At 36.3% G+C, this 20,218-nt stretch overlaps 1 protein-coding gene and 1 pseudogene across 2 annotated transcripts; one reads left to right on the top strand and one right to left on the bottom strand.

Moving 5' to 3' along the window:
- Positions 1-806: 806 nt before the first annotated feature.
- LOC141840420 (uric acid degradation bifunctional protein TTL-like) lies at positions 807-3,830 on the bottom strand (annotated as a pseudogene).
- A 3,839-nt stretch (positions 3,831-7,669) lies between these two features.
- On the top strand, positions 7,670-19,831 carry LOC141838901 (uncharacterized). Of its 2 annotated transcripts, none has more exons than XM_074726524.1 (11): positions 7,670-7,973; positions 9,173-10,358; positions 13,098-13,183; positions 13,259-13,932; positions 14,014-14,499; positions 14,615-15,557; positions 15,669-15,899; positions 15,978-16,102; positions 16,680-17,080; positions 18,508-18,625; positions 18,717-19,831. In XM_074726524.1, the coding sequence occupies exons 2-11, from the start codon at positions 9,213-9,215 to the stop codon at positions 19,505-19,507; spliced, it is 5,001 nt and encodes a 1,666-aa protein (XP_074582625.1). In that variant the 5' UTR covers positions 7,670-7,973; positions 9,173-9,212; the 3' UTR covers positions 19,508-19,831. The 2 variants fall into 2 exon arrangements, with proteins under 2 accessions (XP_074582625.1, XP_074582624.1); XM_074726523.1 differs by having other exon boundaries at positions 9,168-10,358.
- The last annotated feature ends 387 nt before the right edge of the window (positions 19,832-20,218 follow it).

Raw genomic sequence — 20,218 nt, 5'->3', positions numbered from 1 at the left:
GATCGATGATGAATCATAAACCCTAGCAAATTACACGATGGTACTAGCAAACCAAAAGCTAAGCAAAGATGTAGGTGGTTGGGTTAAATTGGGAATGTTCCCTACAAAGAGTCCCCGAAGAGCACACCGGCCGATTATAAGAGAGATGAAAAGGAATGCACCGCGGCTTCGGCTGCTTCCCGCCGTCTCTGCCTCCCAACGGCCCTCGGCCTGCCGAATGGAACAACGGAGAGTCGCTTAATCGAATAGCCGCCGGCGCAGAATCCTAAACGACGGGAGAGTTAACAGAAACTGTCGCCGAAGGGAGAAGGCACCTACCAGGTCTGAAGGCGCTGCCCCACTGCCCAACTATCAATGCACCACGAACCTGCCCCTGCCCGATACCCGATGCCCGATGCGGGATGCGGGATGCGGCGATGCCCGATCATCCACAGATCGGAATACATTTAAATGTAAATAGTTCATTTTAAAAAAAAATCTTTCTTAAATGATAAATGATTATAGTTATCAATATTACTTTTTGATTTTCAAATATTATATGAATTGTATTTGATTAACGACTTATCTGCAAAATAATAATAAAAAAGGAGGAAAATTTAATAGTAAATAATCTATATATAATAGATTAAATTTTATAATGATAAATGTATTGTAATGTAATGTGTTATCGACTTGATAAAAGTAGTTGTTCAAGTCTTAACACCATGTAGACTAGATGCTACACAAGCATGATCAAGATTCAAGACATTGTTCATTGATAATATTTCCGTGGAAATAAAGAAGATATTTTGGTCATTAGAACACAATCACCATATTTTAGGAACCTGTTTAACTTACATGAAGCAGGGTAAAGTAGCATTTGATTGTTCAATGTGTTTGTTACGATAGAATGCATGGTTGAGTTTTCTAACTGCCCCTGTATGTACTGAACGAAAAGGGCGAATGCAACAGAGGAACATGAAAATGTTCAGATGTCTGATCCTCCCTTACATGAAACACTAAACTGACATAGGGAAAGAATCCACCAGGTGCATATTTGCCAGTGGATTTAAAACCCTGTTATGTGATCGGCCATGCCCATCAGCTGGCCGCTGCGGCCATCAGCGTTGGTGGTCGAAGAGCCTAGTAACACCCATTCAGTGGATTCTCTGTTCAAGAATGATGGCTGCTGTGTTGTTCCCTTCCACATCTCCAAGTGAACATCCATGCCGGAAGCTGGAGTGTCGCGGGCAATGTCCAAGATGTTTGTTGTGATTGGTGGGCGAGGGCGAGAGTTGCTACCTGAAATTGCAGGGAGTTTGCTGGAAGATGCCTGAGGACTAGCCAAGAGATGTGCTCCGATGATTCCTAAACGACCTTTCAGATTCCAAAAATGGGAAGTTCAATATAAAGCTTAATATTTCGATTTAACAGGAACAAAATTACTCATGTTATGCCAGAAACATTGATAGACTCTATCGTAGATAATGGAAAATGATAACCCTTGCAATCGACAAGAAAAACTGCAAGCATCTATCCAGTTAAGAGTCAGAAAGAAGTTATTGCTAAACAACATTCGGAAAACATCAATACAACCCTGGCAAATTATGAATCCATAATTAGGGAACCAATGTGTACCAGACTAACAATAATGAAATAGCACAAAGAATCCTTGTCAATCCTGTATTCACAATAACAGCATCACCGAACAATACCAAAAAGGTAACTGATTCATCAACATATGCATGTCGTCACATTAATGTTTATTGAGGAAATACACTGGCATAAACATGATCATGAAGTGCCAAAAACTAGAATGTTTTTTCTTACTTTAGATATAACATATATGAATTAATTAACTACCTCCCACTGTAGTTGAAGAACTGACAATAAGGTTGGAGACTGAACTGTTAGACCTGGCATCAGATTCTAAAAGCCTAGCGAGACGCAGTTCAATTATTTTCATCTCCTCCTGGGCTGCTATTTCAAGTTCAACAAGGGGTCTATTCAAGTAGGGTTTCTATAGAGGATAGATTCAGTAGGTTAGTAATGAATAGCATGCAGAAACTGTCATGCAAGATAATTTAACAACAGCAACAAAAGAAAACAGATGAATGGGATAGATAACAATTGCATTAAACTCGTATTTCTTGTATTAATTCGTTTGTGTGCTAGTAAGCCTACCAAATACAAACTGATCTGTCTGAAATAATGACTACAAGATTTTATATACTTGGAAGTATAAGTTGGTGAGCATCAAGATTTTCTGAGAAATAAGTAATACATATCATGTCAAAATAATGAAACAAAACCAGCAAATGAAATGCAAGTATATGAGGCACTGTGAATACTTAGGCAAATTGCAAAAGTATCCCTAGATTAGATTAGCAAGGCAACATTTAAACTGCATACAATATGAAATTTGCAGTTAAAGACTCATGAAAGAGAAATTTAAATGTTAAAATTAAGCCACTTTCAGATTGTACTAATAAAAGTAACTAGAGCCGTTTCAAATGACATATTGACCAGATTTCTTTAAATGAAATAGTTAGTTTTGTCAACCACCAACACTTGAACAAAGTAGAACTAAATTTTCATTTCAACATTTTGTAAACAAAGTTCCTTAAAGGTATTGTACTAACTCCACATAAAAACTCTTAGAAGTGCATCATATGGAGAAGAAAGGAACGTAGCTTAGTAGAACATTTCAATATCATAATTTCAAACAGGTAGAGATTCACATAGCATTTCAAAGCTAGTACACTAACTACAGATGAAAATTTGGAGATTGCATATATGTAGAAGAAAAAGAGTAAAGTTTTGTGAGAACTATGAAAGTACAACAGACCACTTAACCTACTGTGTATAATTAACTATTACTGTTTAACTTTATTAAAATATCCTAGAATCCATATTAAAATATACTTGTCCACATTAACAAATATCATTCTACCTCAACCACCAAGATTGTTTCCTAGTCAGAAGCAACACAAGAATTTCCTTGGGCTCTTTTCCTTTATCTATCCAATAAGATCTACGTGAAATGCATTGATGAGCATAAAGTTGTGTGTGAACTATCCCACTAGGAAAATGGTCATTGTGGTGACTTGCAATTCACATCATGAGGTGCTACCCTTCTATGAAAATCTTCTTCACAAAACCTCTAAATGCTACCTTTAATTCAGCAAGAGTCTCCGGTGTGCTCCTTCCAGAGCCGAATATGAGAAACACAACTTATCTTTGTAGTGAATATTCCACTCTTCCAATTCCTATAATTTTATAAACAAAATAAAAAAATTTCAGATGCTCCAAAAAGAACTTTAATGAAAGAAGGCAGGCTGGTCATAATCACCTGTAATATGGTGCCAGTGGCAGTAGTCATCCCAGCGGATTGCACCACGTAATCCAACCACCACCAATCCAACATGGGTATGATGCTATCTAAGAAAAAGGTGAGATACACACAAAGAATCAAAATATTACGGACTCGGAGACGGAAGGAGAGGTGGCTCCAATCGCCTGGTGAGCCACGAAGGCCTCAAACCATCCGGCCTCGTCGATCTGCAAGATTAAGAATCAACAAAAGGGAACGATCGGATCGTATCGTCAAGTATGATAATTGAAAATAGGAGAGGCAAAATTGAGACTTTGTCGAACCAGATATCGCGTGCGGACTGGATGGCGTGGTGGAGATCGCGGAAAGGGGAGGCGGAGGCTAGCTCCTTGGAGAACCTCTTGCTTCCGCAGCACCGTAGCACGTCTCCCTCAGTCCACGAAAAACTCGCCATCTTTCCGGCCGTTAGGGCTCCTCCCTTCTTCGAGGCTCTCAGCAAACAGACCAGCAACCCTTCTTCCCTCTCTGCCCTCTGGTATGTGGCCCATTGGGCTCTGGTTTATTGGCTGGCCTTTATATTACATATTCACAGTTATGAAATAAATTGAAAGGAAAAAAATCTTTCATACCTATAAATACTACGAAAACGTATTCTTAAATGAATCTGCACTTACAAGTAAATTTAAATAATACGTAGATTTTTAAAAACTATATTTTTAATTTTTATATAAATCACATTATTTTTTCCCCCTAAAAACATTCATATTGATATTAATACGTGAGTATTATAACATCATGGATGAATTTATTTATTTAATATAAAATAAAAATAAATTAAATTAAAAATGATATTTATAAATAATGAATATTAAAATTAAAATAAATATAAATGTGGTAGTAAAAGGGAGATGATAATATAATATGTATTATAATTATTTTATAGATGTGATTCAAATCAAATCAATGTCATGTCCTAGTATATATAAGTGCAGTGCTGACGTGGAAATAGAAGGCGTCTGCATGTGCGCCACGTAGCAGTCTTGCTGCGCCCTTATCGATCCACGAGTCAACCATTAGATCCTTTTTAAATATCGGCATGGATTCGTTCAATATAGTACGTCATTCGGCTTACAATCGACGCTACTCAATTTGAGTCAAGATTCAATCGGCGGAGGGAAAGGTGAAAGAGTTCGCCGGTAAAGGTGAACGTAAGCAATTAAATTTTTATATATTTAATATTATAATTTAACTTTTAAATTTTAAAAAAAATTAAATAAATTAATTATAAAAATAAATAATAATAATAAGTAGTGTTTATATTTCGGAAGTTCATAATTTGTTACCGCAAATGAGTTGCTTAGAATAAGTCGTGTAGGATTTGCATAGATTAATTATGGCGCTGCGTGGGATTCCACTCAATTAATGAACGTCCTTGTTTCCTTTTTAAATGAAGATTCAAAGATCAAGACGAATACTAAGCTTTTATCAAAAAATTAATTAAGATTAAGATTAAGCTTAGTCAAAAAATATATAATAATTTGAATCTATATATACATATTATTATCATTATTATTATATATATATATATATATATATATATAGTTCCTTTTTTATTTCCCCCAACCCATGGGCCCCATGACAATGACTATTAACCGATTAAGCGAGACAATAAAAAAAGTTAATTAATGACTTGCTTTGAAGAAGAAAGCAAAAACAATTAATATAGAAATTGATTTGGTCGATGAAGAAGTTGAATAATCAACTCTAAATAGAGTACATTAGTTTGGTTGCAGTCTCTTCCATCCATTGACTACATCTAAAAATAAATTTACAAATAATTTAATAAAGGTAGATAAAAATTATATAATTTTTCTTTTTAATATATGTATGAGAGGTGTGCATAAGTTTCACCGCATTTAAAATACGAACTTTAAGATTTTTTTTACTAATATACAGAAGTTTAAATCCATATAATAAAAAGAAATTTAACCTTATCGATACTTTCACATTTAATAGGAATACTTCATTGCCAAAATTTTTATAATAAAATATTTAAAAAATAGTTTTAGTGATTCTTTATGAATTATATAGATATTTATTTATTTATTTGCACTTTCTTTAAATTAAACACTAAATCTTAAATTTTAAAATCTAAACCCTAAGAGAACAAATTTTTTTTAAAAAAATTACACTTGATGCATGCTCACAGTGGTACTCATGGATAATGCCCAGCATATTATATATATATATATATATATATATATATATATATATATATATATAAGAATTGGGTCTCTTTTGGAAACTTGATACTGAAATGGCTTTATTCTTCTATTGGTTAGACACATTTTTTATTTTTTAGTGCCCTAACTTTTAGGTTCCACAAAAAATGGAAATTTTGTGAAACAAGTTGCAAGAAAAGACATACAAAGTGAGATAACATTAGGGTTAATTTCATCCTCATTTGATCAAGTGAGGCCCTTCCATTGCCTCATCCCCATCAACTTTCCCATAATTATTCATTCCGAATTCATTCACCCCCACAAAGTCTTGTCAAATTTGTTATTCATCTCGAACTTCATTGATGCCCGCAGAAGTCTTGTCAAATTTGTAACTATATCAAAAGTTTAAAACAACTTCCAATCCAATCTCGAGTGCTCACTAGACCATCTAAATGTGTTAGTCAACTTTTACTTATGATGGTGTTGAGAGAAGAAGACCTAAAAAGAACTTCATGCTTCATTTCGAAAAGAGAAAAATCAATTTAAGTGCTCTTTTTTTATTGTAATTAAGTTAGTGTTTATAGGTAATCAAGGTTTGGGAATGTGTTTTTTTAGTCATTTTACATTTCTATAATTCATGGAGACATGTAAACGTTAGTTTTAATTATTTTAATTTAGAGAATAAAATATGAATCTTTCTCGTGTTTATACTCAAAAGGAAGATGCAAATTTTTTCCTTTTTATTAAAAAAATAATATAAACTTGTTCTTATATATGGATTTTGTGCTAGGATCAACATAATTATTCTTCATGAAAATAAGAGAAAACCTCTTCTCATGTTGTTGCCATAATTATTTTTGAAATACATTCACTAATTAATGGCATCATTAATTTGAATTCATTACCCCCACCGTCCATACGAGTGGCCATGGGCCCAACAAATTAATTAAAAAAGAAAATAAGAAGGAAAAAATTGATGGCTAACGAATGCTAACACATGCACGTCACTTTAATTAAATGTCCAACCCATTCAACATTGTCAAGTCTCCATTAATTCATAATTAATTAATTTAACTATTCCATTATTAAAATGGTGTTTGTGCAGCCACCTCACTATTTAATTATTCATTCCACCAAATTTTTCTTTCATAAAATAGTACTCGATGTCCCTCTCAAAGATTTCCATAGTCATGAAACGATCGATGTTTTTTTTGTCGATATATGTTTTAATTCGGACCTAATTTTTTTTGGCCTTTTAACACTAATCTTTCATCATCCTAAATACATTTGTAATGACCTCGCCATTAAGATTTAAGCACTGCAAGAGTACACGCGTGATGGTGTCTTAATCAACTCGATTAATTATTATTCATTCTCTTTACCATGGAAATATGATGCAAATTAAACTCGATATAATATTTTTATAATGCAACATTAAAAAAATTTTATTTTATCAGGCAAAGTTCGCCTCGCCGACTTAACGTAATGATAATAGTAATTGTTAATTATCATCGCGTATGAACTTTAATTACCACTTAATCCACGTAAACGCGTTTGACAACCATAACCATAAATCCCATCGGAAGCTTGTACGGCAACGATCCATTAAGTTACCGCTTGCCCCGCACGACAATCCAATGAATGGACGGCCACGATGCTCTGCTTTGCTGTCGCAGGCTGCTGCGACGGAACTGCGTCCGGCTTCTTTCGGTGTCACAAAGGTTTCGGCAGCTACGAGAACCCTCGTTTCATACCTGTCATGGATTGGACTTCGCGGACAGGCCCTGGTGTCCCACTTGGACGCGGGAGATGGGTCCTGCGTGCAGAATATCAGGGTCGTCAGATTTGAGGTCGGGGATTTTGGCTCATTGCGCGCATCTCGAAGCGTGACGCGGAAGATTTGCTTCGTCTCATCGGATTCCTCACGCTTCTTTTACCCGCTTTGGCCGTACGCTTGGATAGGAACCGTACACGTGGCAGAATGGGGGTGAGATCACCATTGACATTGAAGGAAATATTTGTGTTTTTCGAACGAGTTTATTTAAAATTTTGTTGCCAGTTTTCTAGATTTTAGATAGTAGCAGAGAAGGAGAAAGGGCCCTCACTCCCATGCCCGTGTCGTCCTCTCCGCTCTCTCTCTCTCTCTCTCTCTCATCGTCTTCCGACCTCTGCTCTACTCTTCTCCCTTCCTCCATCCTCCGCCTCGCTGAAATCGTCGGCCAATCAGATCCAATAGAAGCCGACGCTCGCTGAAGCGCCGACAGACTGATTGGTTGCGGCCGCCTTGCTTTGTCTCCTGATCGCCCTGATCTACCAACGGAATAGGAGTAGGAGAGTGGCCGTTGTTGATGGTCGTCCCTCCCGACGAGGTGGGACGAGCATAGCTCACCGATACAAACCCATAGGAGCTTACGACCGTCCTGCTGACCTGGAGGCAGGTAAAGTTTCCCCCTTTACTGTTCAAATTTGGGAGTTTGAGCCTGCGGCGGGTGTTCGATCGCGTTCCTTGGGGGATTTAGACGTTCCATTGTTGTCCGTGACTCAGATGTTCGTTTCCGTTCGGATTTGCTTTTCTTGGAAGCTGATGTGTTTGTGTTTTCTCTCTCGTCCGTTATTTGTACCCCGATCGTCGCAATTGTTTGATTTGGTGCCTTGAACGGATTATGGGTTTCAATTTTTTCTCGGTTCACCAATGAGTAAGTACTTTTTCTTTTTTTGTTTAACCACCCGACAAAACTTTGATTTGTAAGTATGTTTTTGTTTGCTTTGTTCTATAATCTGGTGTACCATTGATCATCTTGTTTTCAGATCATAGCAGATTTATATTTTTGCAAAATTACCGTAGGCATAGGAGGTTTTGTTTTCCCTGTCGTCTAGTGGTGTGATTCTGCCTTTGGGTGCGGAAGATGATAAGATATCTTTTAATTTTCGATGGCACCTGTCATAGCAAACAGTAACCTCATTCAAGAAGAAGAATCAAATCTTGAACATCAGAGAATGAGTTGTAACAGTCTTCTTGCTTTCATATCATCATTTGTCTGCATTTAAACGATGTATCAGTTCGTCTGTCCTTGTTTGATACATACTCGTATCATTTTTTTCCTTTCCTTCTTAAAATTATCCTTAAAATGCATTTTTTCCTCACAGATTCCTTGTTCAGGAGCATTAGAATTAATTGCATTTGTTTGAATGACCATTAGTGGTCTCAACTTGCAAAAATTGAAGACCGAGATCCCAAGTATCGTTCTCAGTACTAATACTGAGATAAAAAAAACGTTTCTTCATAGCATAGAAAAAATGATCAATCATATATTCTAATCTATCTGTTCATAATCAATCATTGTTTAAAAAGACATGTATTTGATTTTATAAGTTTGCAAGGCATTCACCATAATATCATTAATCTTCAATTTGAATGTGTTGAAAATGTGGCAGAAAAAATTTTAAGGTTTGAAGAAAGCATAGAAGTTCAGAGGTGGTCAGAAATTGTTTGTTTTGTTTAATTTAATATACTATATGTTATCATACAGTTTTCCTCCTTCGATGCCTCTGTCTCTTACATCACATGGTTTTTCTTTTTCTTTTTGTTCGTTCAAATTTGCTAAAATTTCTAATGTTTTGTTTATCAACAGGACAGATTCACAGAACAAAACAGGGTTATATTTTCAGGAGATATCATGGTGGAATCTGGGACATGCAATGTTTGCTCTGCTCCTTGCTCTTCTTGTATGCATCGGATGGCAGTATCAGTGGATCCAAATGTTGACTGTGGATCTTCTGATAATAAATATATCAGGAAAGAAACAGAGAGTTGTTCCTTCAATGATATCAAGCGAAGATCATATGATGATTTACAGACTGCAGCTAGTGAAACAAGCCACATATTGAGTGGAGGTTCGAGCAATGATTCATATTCTGAAAATGCAGAAAGTAAAACAGCATTAAGGAACCCTTCAGCATATGAGACTTCTGAAGATGTTGACATGCTCCCAGAGGTTTCAACTGTTGAAGAGGATGATAAATTTGTTACTAAAGATGTTCCGGTTGAGGGTCATGAAATGCCATGCAATTATACTGGGGCTGCTATGCTGCATAGTGAATTGGACAGAGAGCATTGTATACCAAGATGCCACAGAAATAGTGATTCATGCATGCCACGGACTAGAGATGGCAACACATTAGGTTTAGATCATAGTTTGAAACAGTCTAGGAAAGATGCTCCTTGTAGCTCATCATCGACTTGTAAGTTTAACACCAAGGAAACTAAAATGGCAATTCAAGTTGAAGACTCTTATCAATCTCATGATTACGTAATGGAAGGAGACCAGGTTAGCTCAAGGATGATGAGCATACACCACAGAGAATTTCTTCACAAGAAAACCCCCAGTACACTTAATGTAGGCTTTTCTGTTATGTCCGACCTGGCAAAGAAGAATAGTCCACAAAAATTAAATTCAAATTCGCCTTGTCAAAGTCATCATACTTCCAGTCATAGTGTTGATGGTTGTAATGACACAGAATCAAATCAACCATCTCAGTTTCAGGGAGCATTTCATGAGTGCTTAATAGTTGAGGATGGATCACCGTGCCATAGATTGCTTTCTGTTGGTAGCAATCATGAACAAAATCTGATCTCATTTCCTGACAATAGAGCTGGTAAAGAAACAGATATCAGGAGTAGTTCATCTTTGGGAGAGTTCAAGAATGAAGACCCATGCTTGAAATCTGCTTGTGGATGTGAGTCCAGTCTGGATCAATCTGGAACGCAGCATCAGTCTGTTCTTCCTGGTCAAGCCTCTGAATCGGATAACATACTGTTTGATGTGAGTTTTATATTATTGGATTTTTCATCAAGTTGTTTGCATATTATTTTCCTTCATTGAAGTTTCCAAGTATATAAGAAAGAGCAGATGTTTATCAATGGACTGTTAATGGAGAATCTCTAGGTGTGTAGGTCATTAATTCTGTTTAAAATAGAAACATCAAGTATCTTTATAGGTGATCCCAAATGATTCCTAATAGGGTTCAAAGTGAAATTTTTGCTACAATAATACCACTGGTATACTTCTCTTTTGCAATGTGTGGTTAGTAAAGAAAACCAAAGTTTACAAGTGGTTAAAAAAGATCATAGGATGCGATAGCTTGGTTTCAATTAAGGCATTTGGTACCTGAGTTAAAAAAAAAAATCATGAAAGTTAATCTTGGCAAAGTATTATTAGGAAAACTATTCCTTGGATAGATAAACTAAGTATTCTTCAAAAATCATGGTTGGCATTCTAAAAAAATATGTATAACGGTTAAATTATCAGTTTCAAAATTCTTAATTTGAGGTATGATTTAGTACCATTTAATTAATCTTTCATCATAAAAATACATTTCGATGCTTACATGAGATATTAAGCATTCCGTATGCAATTTAATCCTATCAAATTCCCTCATTTCACTTGAGCCATAATAACCAAGCATGGATCATGGCTGAATTGAAAGTTCAAATGTACCATAAAAATTGGCTTTGGCTTTGTAAAGTTTCCCCTTAGGTTTATTTCCTCTTGAACATCTGCCATTTGTTTATTGCATTCATTTTAATTTTGCAGAAATGTCTTTGACAAATAAAATTTGTTGTATGAATCTTTAGGACTAATTGGTAGAAGTTATTCAGCATCATATATAGTCACTATAACAGAAACTTCAGAGCTTTTGTATCATTGAAGTGACTTCAACTTATTGTAAAGTGAAATCATTCTCTGGCTTGTATTTTCCTAGAATTGCCTTGTTTTGTACTTTCATGGGTGATTAGCAGTTGAGTAAGAATTACATCACATATGACAACTAATGATAAGGCAGTGCAGTTCTACAATGTGGAGAACCTTTATACTATTGTTATTTTCAAAATAATAGTAGGATAATTTTTTCCCATTATCCTATGATTATTTAACAATAAAGGCGTTTTTTTTAAAAGCACCTTTTAGATAAGGGAATATTTCAGGATAATATTTCCATTATTCTGTTTAATTCTCTAAAACTGTAAGAAAGAGAGACATGGTATTGTGGTCATGGGATACTGTTCAATAATAGGTGCCAAGCTAATGGCTTTAAGTTAAATCATGACACCTCCACATCTGAAAGCATTTTGTTCTGCTTGTTCAGTTGTGACCCTGCACTAGTCTCAAACGAGCTCATCAGCTTAGTCTGTTAGGTGTGAATTTTGGTAGATAATTTTTTCACTGCACAAACTTTTCCCCTTATCTATTATTCTAGCTAACTACCTACACAACAATTGGAGGGTCAGCCTTGTAGCAACTACAATGTCGCTTGATAAAATAGCTTTAGTACAACTTGGGTTTGAGACACTATAACAACCACGTTTACAAGTGTAAGGATGTAAACTTTGACTCTCCCTAGACCAACAGACTCATGCTCTTGTTCCACTCTTTATCTTACAAAGCCACAATCCTACCAGAGTGGATGCTCTGTATAAAAAAATACATTTGATCATTGATGTGTGCTAATCTTGCATAGACTTGAGTTAATAGGCTGGACAAGAGATCAAGTTGTTATGATACTGAATCCATCCTTGATATAACCAAGGACCATTATATTATGTGCCCTTGACTACCTAATTTCTGATAGATCTTTGGTATTAGAGAACCCTTGACTGCCTGATTTGGCATAATTCTGTTTAGAATAGTATTTTGATTTTACTTTTCTAGGTTTCTGCTGAGGAGCTTTGACAAAGTGGATTTGTATATCTCCTATTTTCCTTTAAGATTGTTCATTGTTGGAACTACTGTGCTCTTTCACTGTTTTTGCACAGGATGGGTGCTTATGGCCATTTATAGCGTTCATGTTGAGTTATAGAATGTCACTGCTTAAAATGTGTGATCTGCTATTTTTGTATCACAAACAAAAATATTCCAAGGTTGAGTCGTGTGGAAACACAGCTAGTTGTCATTGCCAAAATCTAGTTTCATCGTTGTGGTCTTAGCAGAGATCTAATTCTGTCTGTGCTATGACAACACAATTAGCAAGCAAGGTGCTAGCTATATGGCTTCTTTGTGTGGATTTAATTAATAGGAATCCCAATTAGTCGGTACTAATATGGCTTGCTCTTGTCTATGCAGTTTTCAATTATAATTTTTTTCCTCTTGTGCTGTTTTACTGTGTAAACTAGGGTAAGACTACGTACAATAGGGGTCCCGCATCGGTGGGAGCTTCGTGCACCGGGTTGCCTTTTTTGTATTGTTTTATTGTCTGTTTTATGCGTTTGGGCATGGTCTAAAATTCTTGTTAGATTCTGGTACAGTCAAGCATTAGTAATGGATCTTAAACTCAATTCTTATCTTACGGCTACTTGTTATAGTGAATAAACAAAACCATACTTCAGTCAGCATCTTTAGATGCTATGCCTAACAGGTTATTGATGTCAGTAAAGGAATAGCATTCAAAATCTTGTTATAGTTTCTATTGTTTGGTTCTAGCCATATCCTGCTTGCTCTTGTGTATCACCGTTATTTGTCCTTATCTAGTTGACTGATATATAGTATATTGTGAATGTCATGTAGGTTAAGGTATGTGATATATGTGGAGACGCTGGTCGTGAGGAGCTTCTCGCTACATGTAGTAGATGCATTGATGGTGCAGAACATACGTAAGGAATTCCCACTGTTAATGGCATATTTTGCTTGTTAAATCTTCAACTAATCAGTTTTATAATGTGTATTAGTTACTGCATGCGAGTTATGCTGACTAAAGTTCCTGAGGGAGATTGGCTATGTGAAGAGTGTCAGCTAAAGGAGGAAGTTGAAACAAAAGATCTGAACAGAGTTGAGACAGTTTGTGGAACACCAAATACACAATCCTTGAACAAGAAAATTCAAAATCTTGGGAGCTACGCAAATGCCGAGAATTCACAAAGCTTGAATGCTAAGTCAGCTGATACTGAAACATGTGAGTTTAATAAAAGAGCATGCATGCCCATTAAGGAAACGCAGAGTCCAATGCCAAGAAAGAGGCACATGCACCAAGTGGATGTGGCCCTACCAGCTAGAAAGAAGATTGTTGGACAAAAGGATGAATATTTAAAGCCGGCCAGTCCTAGGACAGGTGCAGTTTTCTCACGGGAAAATTCATTCAAAAACTTGAATGTGGCAGAAGTAAAGCAGACTGGCATGATTTCCTCTCCTGGACACCAGTCTTTAAATAATTCCCAGAATTTGTCTCGTTCAGTTACATTGGATTCTTATGAAAATTCATTTAAAAGCGTTCATACTACTGAAGTAAAGGGAGCCAACCAAACTTTATTTTCTGAAGGTTTGGCTACAAGCAATTCTCCAACCCTTACTCGTTCACTTACATTAGATTCTAAATCTGTCCAAAGAGAGCATTATTCTCCAAGGGGTAAGTTTTCATGTTTCAAATATTGTATTTAATTTCTCTACTACTTGATTAAGCACAACTGGCATCTTACAATTTGGACAGGGGCTCTTTCGAGGCAAGTTTCTTTTAAGAAAAATGTTGAAGCCAAAGTAAAGAAATTGTCTGAAGCTGTCTCCCAAAAACTAACTAGAGAGTCTACATCAGGAAACGCAAAAACGATGACACTAGTGAAATCATTCAACAAATCTGCATCATTCAAGAGTGTGAGCTCAGACCATCTTAATGATGAACCAACGAAAGCTCAGACACTTAAATCACCTCGAGCTGAGAATCCCAAAATCTTCAAACAATTGAAAGAAAGAAATGTTATGGAGAGAGCGAGATCCACCATTGTGGAAAGAAATGTTATGGAGAGAACCAGTTCCACCATTGTTGTTGATGACACAGTTGTTGGTCCACCGCCAATCAAAAGAAAGCATATTTCAAAGATGGATTTGAAGATTGCACCACTTGGCAGAGATTCAACTAATAAGTTTGAGACAACAAGCCTTAACAGTAGCAAAGGATTTGATACAGAAAATAAATTAGGTAAAAAATCTTATATTAGAGAACCTTATTTAGTGAACATATCTTTTAATTACCTGAGATTTTTTACATTTAATATTGTGATAACTTATCTTGTTGACTTTTTTACTGCATAAAGGACTGAAGAAACCACTATCATTTAAAAGCAAAAGCGTTGTCAACGTTGACACTGGAAATAAAAAGGTTGTTGAATCTCAGAGAAGTGAAGATATTCATGCATATTCCATAGCAGCTAGATCTTCCAAGAATGCGGGTGGAGTTGCAACAGGCAGGGAGTCGCCTTCTGCAGGCTCCCACCAGGTTCCAACGGATGAGAAAACCAAAGATAGTTTTGGCAAGTCAAGACTTGCCATGTCAGGGGTGATTCATCAATCAGATCATGTCAAATTAAAAGAAGCAAACCATGATACTGACTCTTGCCAAAATGCCAAACTTCCCATGTCTTCAGCTAAGCCTTCTGTTGATGTGAGTTCAGATGATAGGACAAGCAAGAGGGATAAGTGGAGAGATGCACCCAAAGTTACAATGTGTAGAACTGTCGATATCTCTGAGTCTGGATTGTGTAGCACAAGCCATGCTACTGAGTCTAGCCAAGTTGCATCTGAGAACCCTCCTGCCGATGTGAGTTTGGAAGATGGGGCAAGAAAGAGGAATAAGTGGAGGGATGCCCTCCAAACTGCAATGCATAGCACAAAGAAGATTAGGACTGTTGCTATATCTGACCCTAGATTATTGAGGAAGACTGCAGTTTGTGAAGGATCTTCCAGAAGTTCTTTGTCAAGTATATCTCAGAACAATTTGCCCATAAAAGAAGAACATATAGGGAAAAGGATATTAGGTACCAATGATACTAACGATGGCAGAAAAAATAGTATAGACTATCAAGGCAAACACTTGATGGAGTCATCATGTGTTCATCAAGTACAGGACCTAAATGCCAACCCTACTGCTTTAGATGAAGTGAATGGGAGCGACTTGACTCAAATTTTGCCTGATTACTTGCCTTTACAGACAACTACTGTTAGATCACTCGCCATGCCAGAGCATGATTTTATATGGCAGTATGATACTTAACTCTCTCAATTTCTAAAATTAGATTTTAGTTAAGCTTATATCTTCTTTCCTTAGGTGCCATTGCATCATTTTATGCTCATTTGTTAATTTTCTTTTAGGGGTGTTTTTGAGATATTAAGAATTGGAAGAGTTCCGGAAATTATTGGTGGAATTCAAGCTCATTTGTCAAATTTTGCATCACCAAAGGTGCATGAAATATCATGCCAATTTCCTTACAAAATTCAGTTGGAGGAAGTTCCTCGGGTTAGTTTGTGGCCATTGCAATTTCAAGAGACTGGTCCTAAAGAAAATAACATTGCTCTATATTTCTTTGCTAAAGATTCTGAGAGGTTTGAATGGTTGAAATGTTTTATTTACATTTCGAATGATGATATTTTCAAAAGATGATTTCTTGTTTATTTTTTCAGTTTTGAAAAAACTTACCAGAAGCTATTGGAGACTGCATTGAAAAATGATCTAGCCCTCAAAGGAAATGTCAATGAACTAGAGCTTCTTATATTTCCTTCAAGTATTCTACCTGAGAGTTCTCAGCGTAAGAAATCCATGCTCATATCAATACACCATTTGTCTTTTGTTTCAAGCTTGACTTCCTTTTGACAAACATCAGCCTCTTTTTATCTACCTCGTAAAGTATATTACAGTTAATTGCACAAATGGTCCCTCAAGTATCACCTATATTTCAATTAGGATTGTAAACATTCCTTTTGTTTAAACTTGATCATTCAACTTCAATCCTATTTGTTAGATTTACTTAATCGTTAATAACAGGTAGCTGTTGTGGTGGCTGAGCATCCACATTGTCGTAATTACCATAACTATTATATCTGTAATGAGATCACAGTAGAATCCTTGATTGTGCTGATGAGGCATTAGTGTAACTGTTGATTGATTATGGTAACTGACATGGATGCTTTGTTAGCTACCACATGTCAATCACCGTCTTACTGTGTTAAGTAAATTTAGCAGGTTGGCCTGGATGGAATAGTTTTGATAATTTTGTGATCAGATTGGAATAGTTTGGCAGCCTATTTGAGAGCTGATAGAACATGCATATAATAAATCCATTAGGAATTTTATCTCAACTATTTGATGCTCCATATGCCTTTTAGGTTGGAATACATTATTTTTCCTTTGGGGTGTCTTCAGAGTAAGGAAATTGGACTCTTCAAATCCTGACACTGTTTTGCATGACAATCCTTGTGAATCAAAGATACCCAGCAAACCCCTTGTTCAAGATATATCTTCTCAGGCATGTGAAGTATCCGCCTTGCTGAAAAATGATTCTCATCAGACCCTGCCGGAAGAACTTAGTAGTAATGAATCCTGTGCTGATAGAAGATTAAAGTTTGATTCTGTCGTAGACTTTCATGGTACTTCATCTACCAGCCTTGATAATGATAATCATGACGTCAAAGATTTTTGTGGCATTAGAAATTCATTATGCAAGGCAGCTGTTGAGACAGAGAGCAATGAACTGCTAGATCACTTCGCACGCTACAGAACTGAACTGGTTGGTTTACTTTTCTTCCTTAATAAGATGATTGTAGTCATCTATAGTTGCACATAAGATGTTTTTTATATTGAATGACTACTCAATTGTGATAGTTATTAGCATGACTTTGATCCATTAGCCGCCAAGTTAATTGTCACGTGTGAGTTGCTTAATACATCTAGTTTTAAATTCTAGAAACACCATTTAATATGTCTAGTTTTCAAATTTTAGAAACACCACAGCTCCAACACTTGCCAAAAATATTAGTCATATACACGTAACCTTACACTCAGGGGTTGCATTGCCTGAACTCATTTTGTCAGCGACATCAAGTTTTTTCAACTTCTCACTTTTTAGAACTCAACTCTTGTCGAGCTGTAGACATGTATACAAGTGGAATTGATTCTCTTCTTCATTTCAATTGTGATTAGACCTTTATGATGTTATACATACACAGACTCTCTTCTTCATTTTAATTGTGATTAGACCTTTATGACACTATGAATACACAGACCATTTGGTTAATTTATCATATGTTTTTTGTGATGGGAAGCTTGTATTTACCAGTCGACTGAGGTGTATACACTGCTTCTGTTGTAACCATCAAGGTAACCTAGGCCAAGATTTCAGATAATCAGCCTATATTTTGTAATCTACTGACTTGGACCACCCAATATAATTGGACCTAAATTGTGCAAATATTACATATTGGTAAATTAGATACTAGTTCAACCATTATATATTAGGGGTATGGATGATTACTGGCATCCGATGAATACTAGATACTGGTCAGCATATAATATATGATTCCTTTACTTGGTCAAGCTGTGGGATGCAGAATGGAATACGTCACCAGTCTGGTAGACTGTTCCTGGACCATCATTATTAACTTCAAACACGTGTACGAAGGTGTAAAGATTTAGACTATGACCTCTAATTATGTTTATACATTGTAGTTTCCTGCAGGAACTCTGGATTGTACTGCTTAATGTGTCGAAATCTATTAGCATGTGTTTATCATTTACATGCTTCATATATACATATTCGGCAATAGGTACCAGTTCCGCAATAAGTCATTAGATGCTATGGATTCTGGTACAATCCAGCAAGGATTCACAGAGCAGCACACAATGTATACGCTTTGTTTTCCTTGGTGATTCTGGTAGATACAGGTTGGTCTAGTGCCCAGCACCATTCGGGAGTCAGGACTATGCCCGGCGTCGGGACAGATTCAAACACTGGCTCTAAAATGTATTTCTGATAACCGTGACTGGTTTCACTGAGTGCTGTCCCAGCTGACATTTTAACATTGACCTTTAAATATGAATTCTACTGGCTGCCACATCTATTTGCATTGAATGATTGTTTACCTCTCGTGGTTAACCTTGTTCTTGTTTTTATGGAAAGATACAATTACGAATGAGAGATTTACGATCTGCCTGCAGGGAAACACTAATGAGGAGGTCGATGTTGGAAAAATTACTCACGTTGATGCTGTTAGCGAACAGAAAAAACTTACCAGATCATTATCTGGATATTCAGTCCCTTCTGGTTTCCCACAAGGTGATTTTTCTTTACCAAATACTTGATGTGGTAATTTGTGTTATTATCCTTTCACTGCTGCTCCATATTTCATTTATTTTCAAAAAAGCAGATGGCGATGAGAGTCAAGAGATGAGGGAGAAGAAGAACCCGGTGAAAATAGAACCTCTGCCAGAAGAAAAAATAAAAGTTGATTGCCTGAGCTGGGACTCAAAGCCCAACATGAAGCATACCCACTCTTGGTCAGAAACACTATATGGTGAAAGATCAGAGAGTATCGAAGCTTATAAATGGAAAGATGAAAAAGATGTCCCTATAGAAGAGGAACGAGAGCACAAACGGACCAAATATGATGAGGAAGGCCGTATTTCTGCCGGTTATAGAGAAGAAGATACAAACATGGGATATAGATTGCCATCTAATCTGCAACCATCTCTAACTAGCTATCTCGATGAAAAGCAAAATGGCGGCGGTGGGAACTACAACCATGCAATGACTGAGAGATCACAATGCACTGAAAGGTGTTTCTTTCCAGTGGAGTACTCCTGCCCCAGTAGGAGCAAGTTGATGGAGAGCTTCAGATACTTCCTTCCCCCAATTGATGAAGATACACCACAATCAAATGCTCCTGATCTCGAATTAGCTTTGGGTGGCAAGAAACCTTCGTCAAAGAAGGAAACATTTCAGTCCTTTTTTCCATTGGTTTACGACCAAAAACTCGAAAAACTCTCTAGCTCTACTACGGCCGCCGACCATGATGAAGACGATTTGTCAGAATCGCTCTCGTTATCTCTTACCTTTGCTGGCATGGAGAGAAAGAGAACAGGGAAGTCTGTTAAGAGACAAGATCCTCCGGGTGTCAACACTTCGCTGATTCTCTTCGGTGGCTTCAGTGGTACTTAGACATCTTCAGTCATGCATGCATGCATGCATGCCTTGTACACTATAGCCTAAAAATACTTGAGATCAAAGCTTAGGGTAGCATCCAAACTTCAGCAATGTGTTCATAACCACCCACAACAACTTGTCTCGACTTGTGAGATTTTTTTTCCTTTTTTAGTTGTCGGGTTCAAGAGTGAAAAAGTCAACGGCTCTTTGTGTATATAAGAGATAGAAGGCAGCAAATTTAGTGATGCAGTACTTTTGTCTATATACATCACTGTTACTTGCTATAGTCGTCTACTACAGTTGCTCATGAAAGTTCTCTTCATATTTTCGTATTTTGAATAGAGATTTTTGTTGGATTAGGATGGAAGATATTTTATTATAAATAACTTTTTACAAAGATATATATAATGGATTAGTATAGTGAAAATAATGAATAAAAAATAAGCGTAGAGCACCATAACTTAAATATGCTACCTCATATCTATCCAGAGTTAAGAAAAGCAGATTTACCTTATTTAAATATATATCCATCGACAAATAAATACAAGTAAGATTTTAATGTTACAACAACGTGTAAAGTAAGGTAGAAAATACATTAATTAATCTTTACAACGTGTATAATGATATAAAAATTTTAATAGTCAAAGTCAGTGATAATAGTTTAAATATGTTAAAATTGAAATTGAATGAATAATTTTGTCTATATTGTAAGTCGTAATAAAGCTG

Source organism: Curcuma longa, chromosome 11 (assembly GCF_044706935.1).
Source record: "Curcuma longa cultivar G26 ecotype Majalengka, Jawa Barat chromosome 11, ITB_CL_G26_1.1, whole genome shotgun sequence".
NCBI lineage: Eukaryota > Viridiplantae > Streptophyta > Magnoliopsida > Zingiberales > Zingiberaceae > Curcuma > Curcuma longa.
Note: the sequence above shows the minus strand (reverse complement) of the source record. Positions and strands in the feature narration are given on the sequence as shown.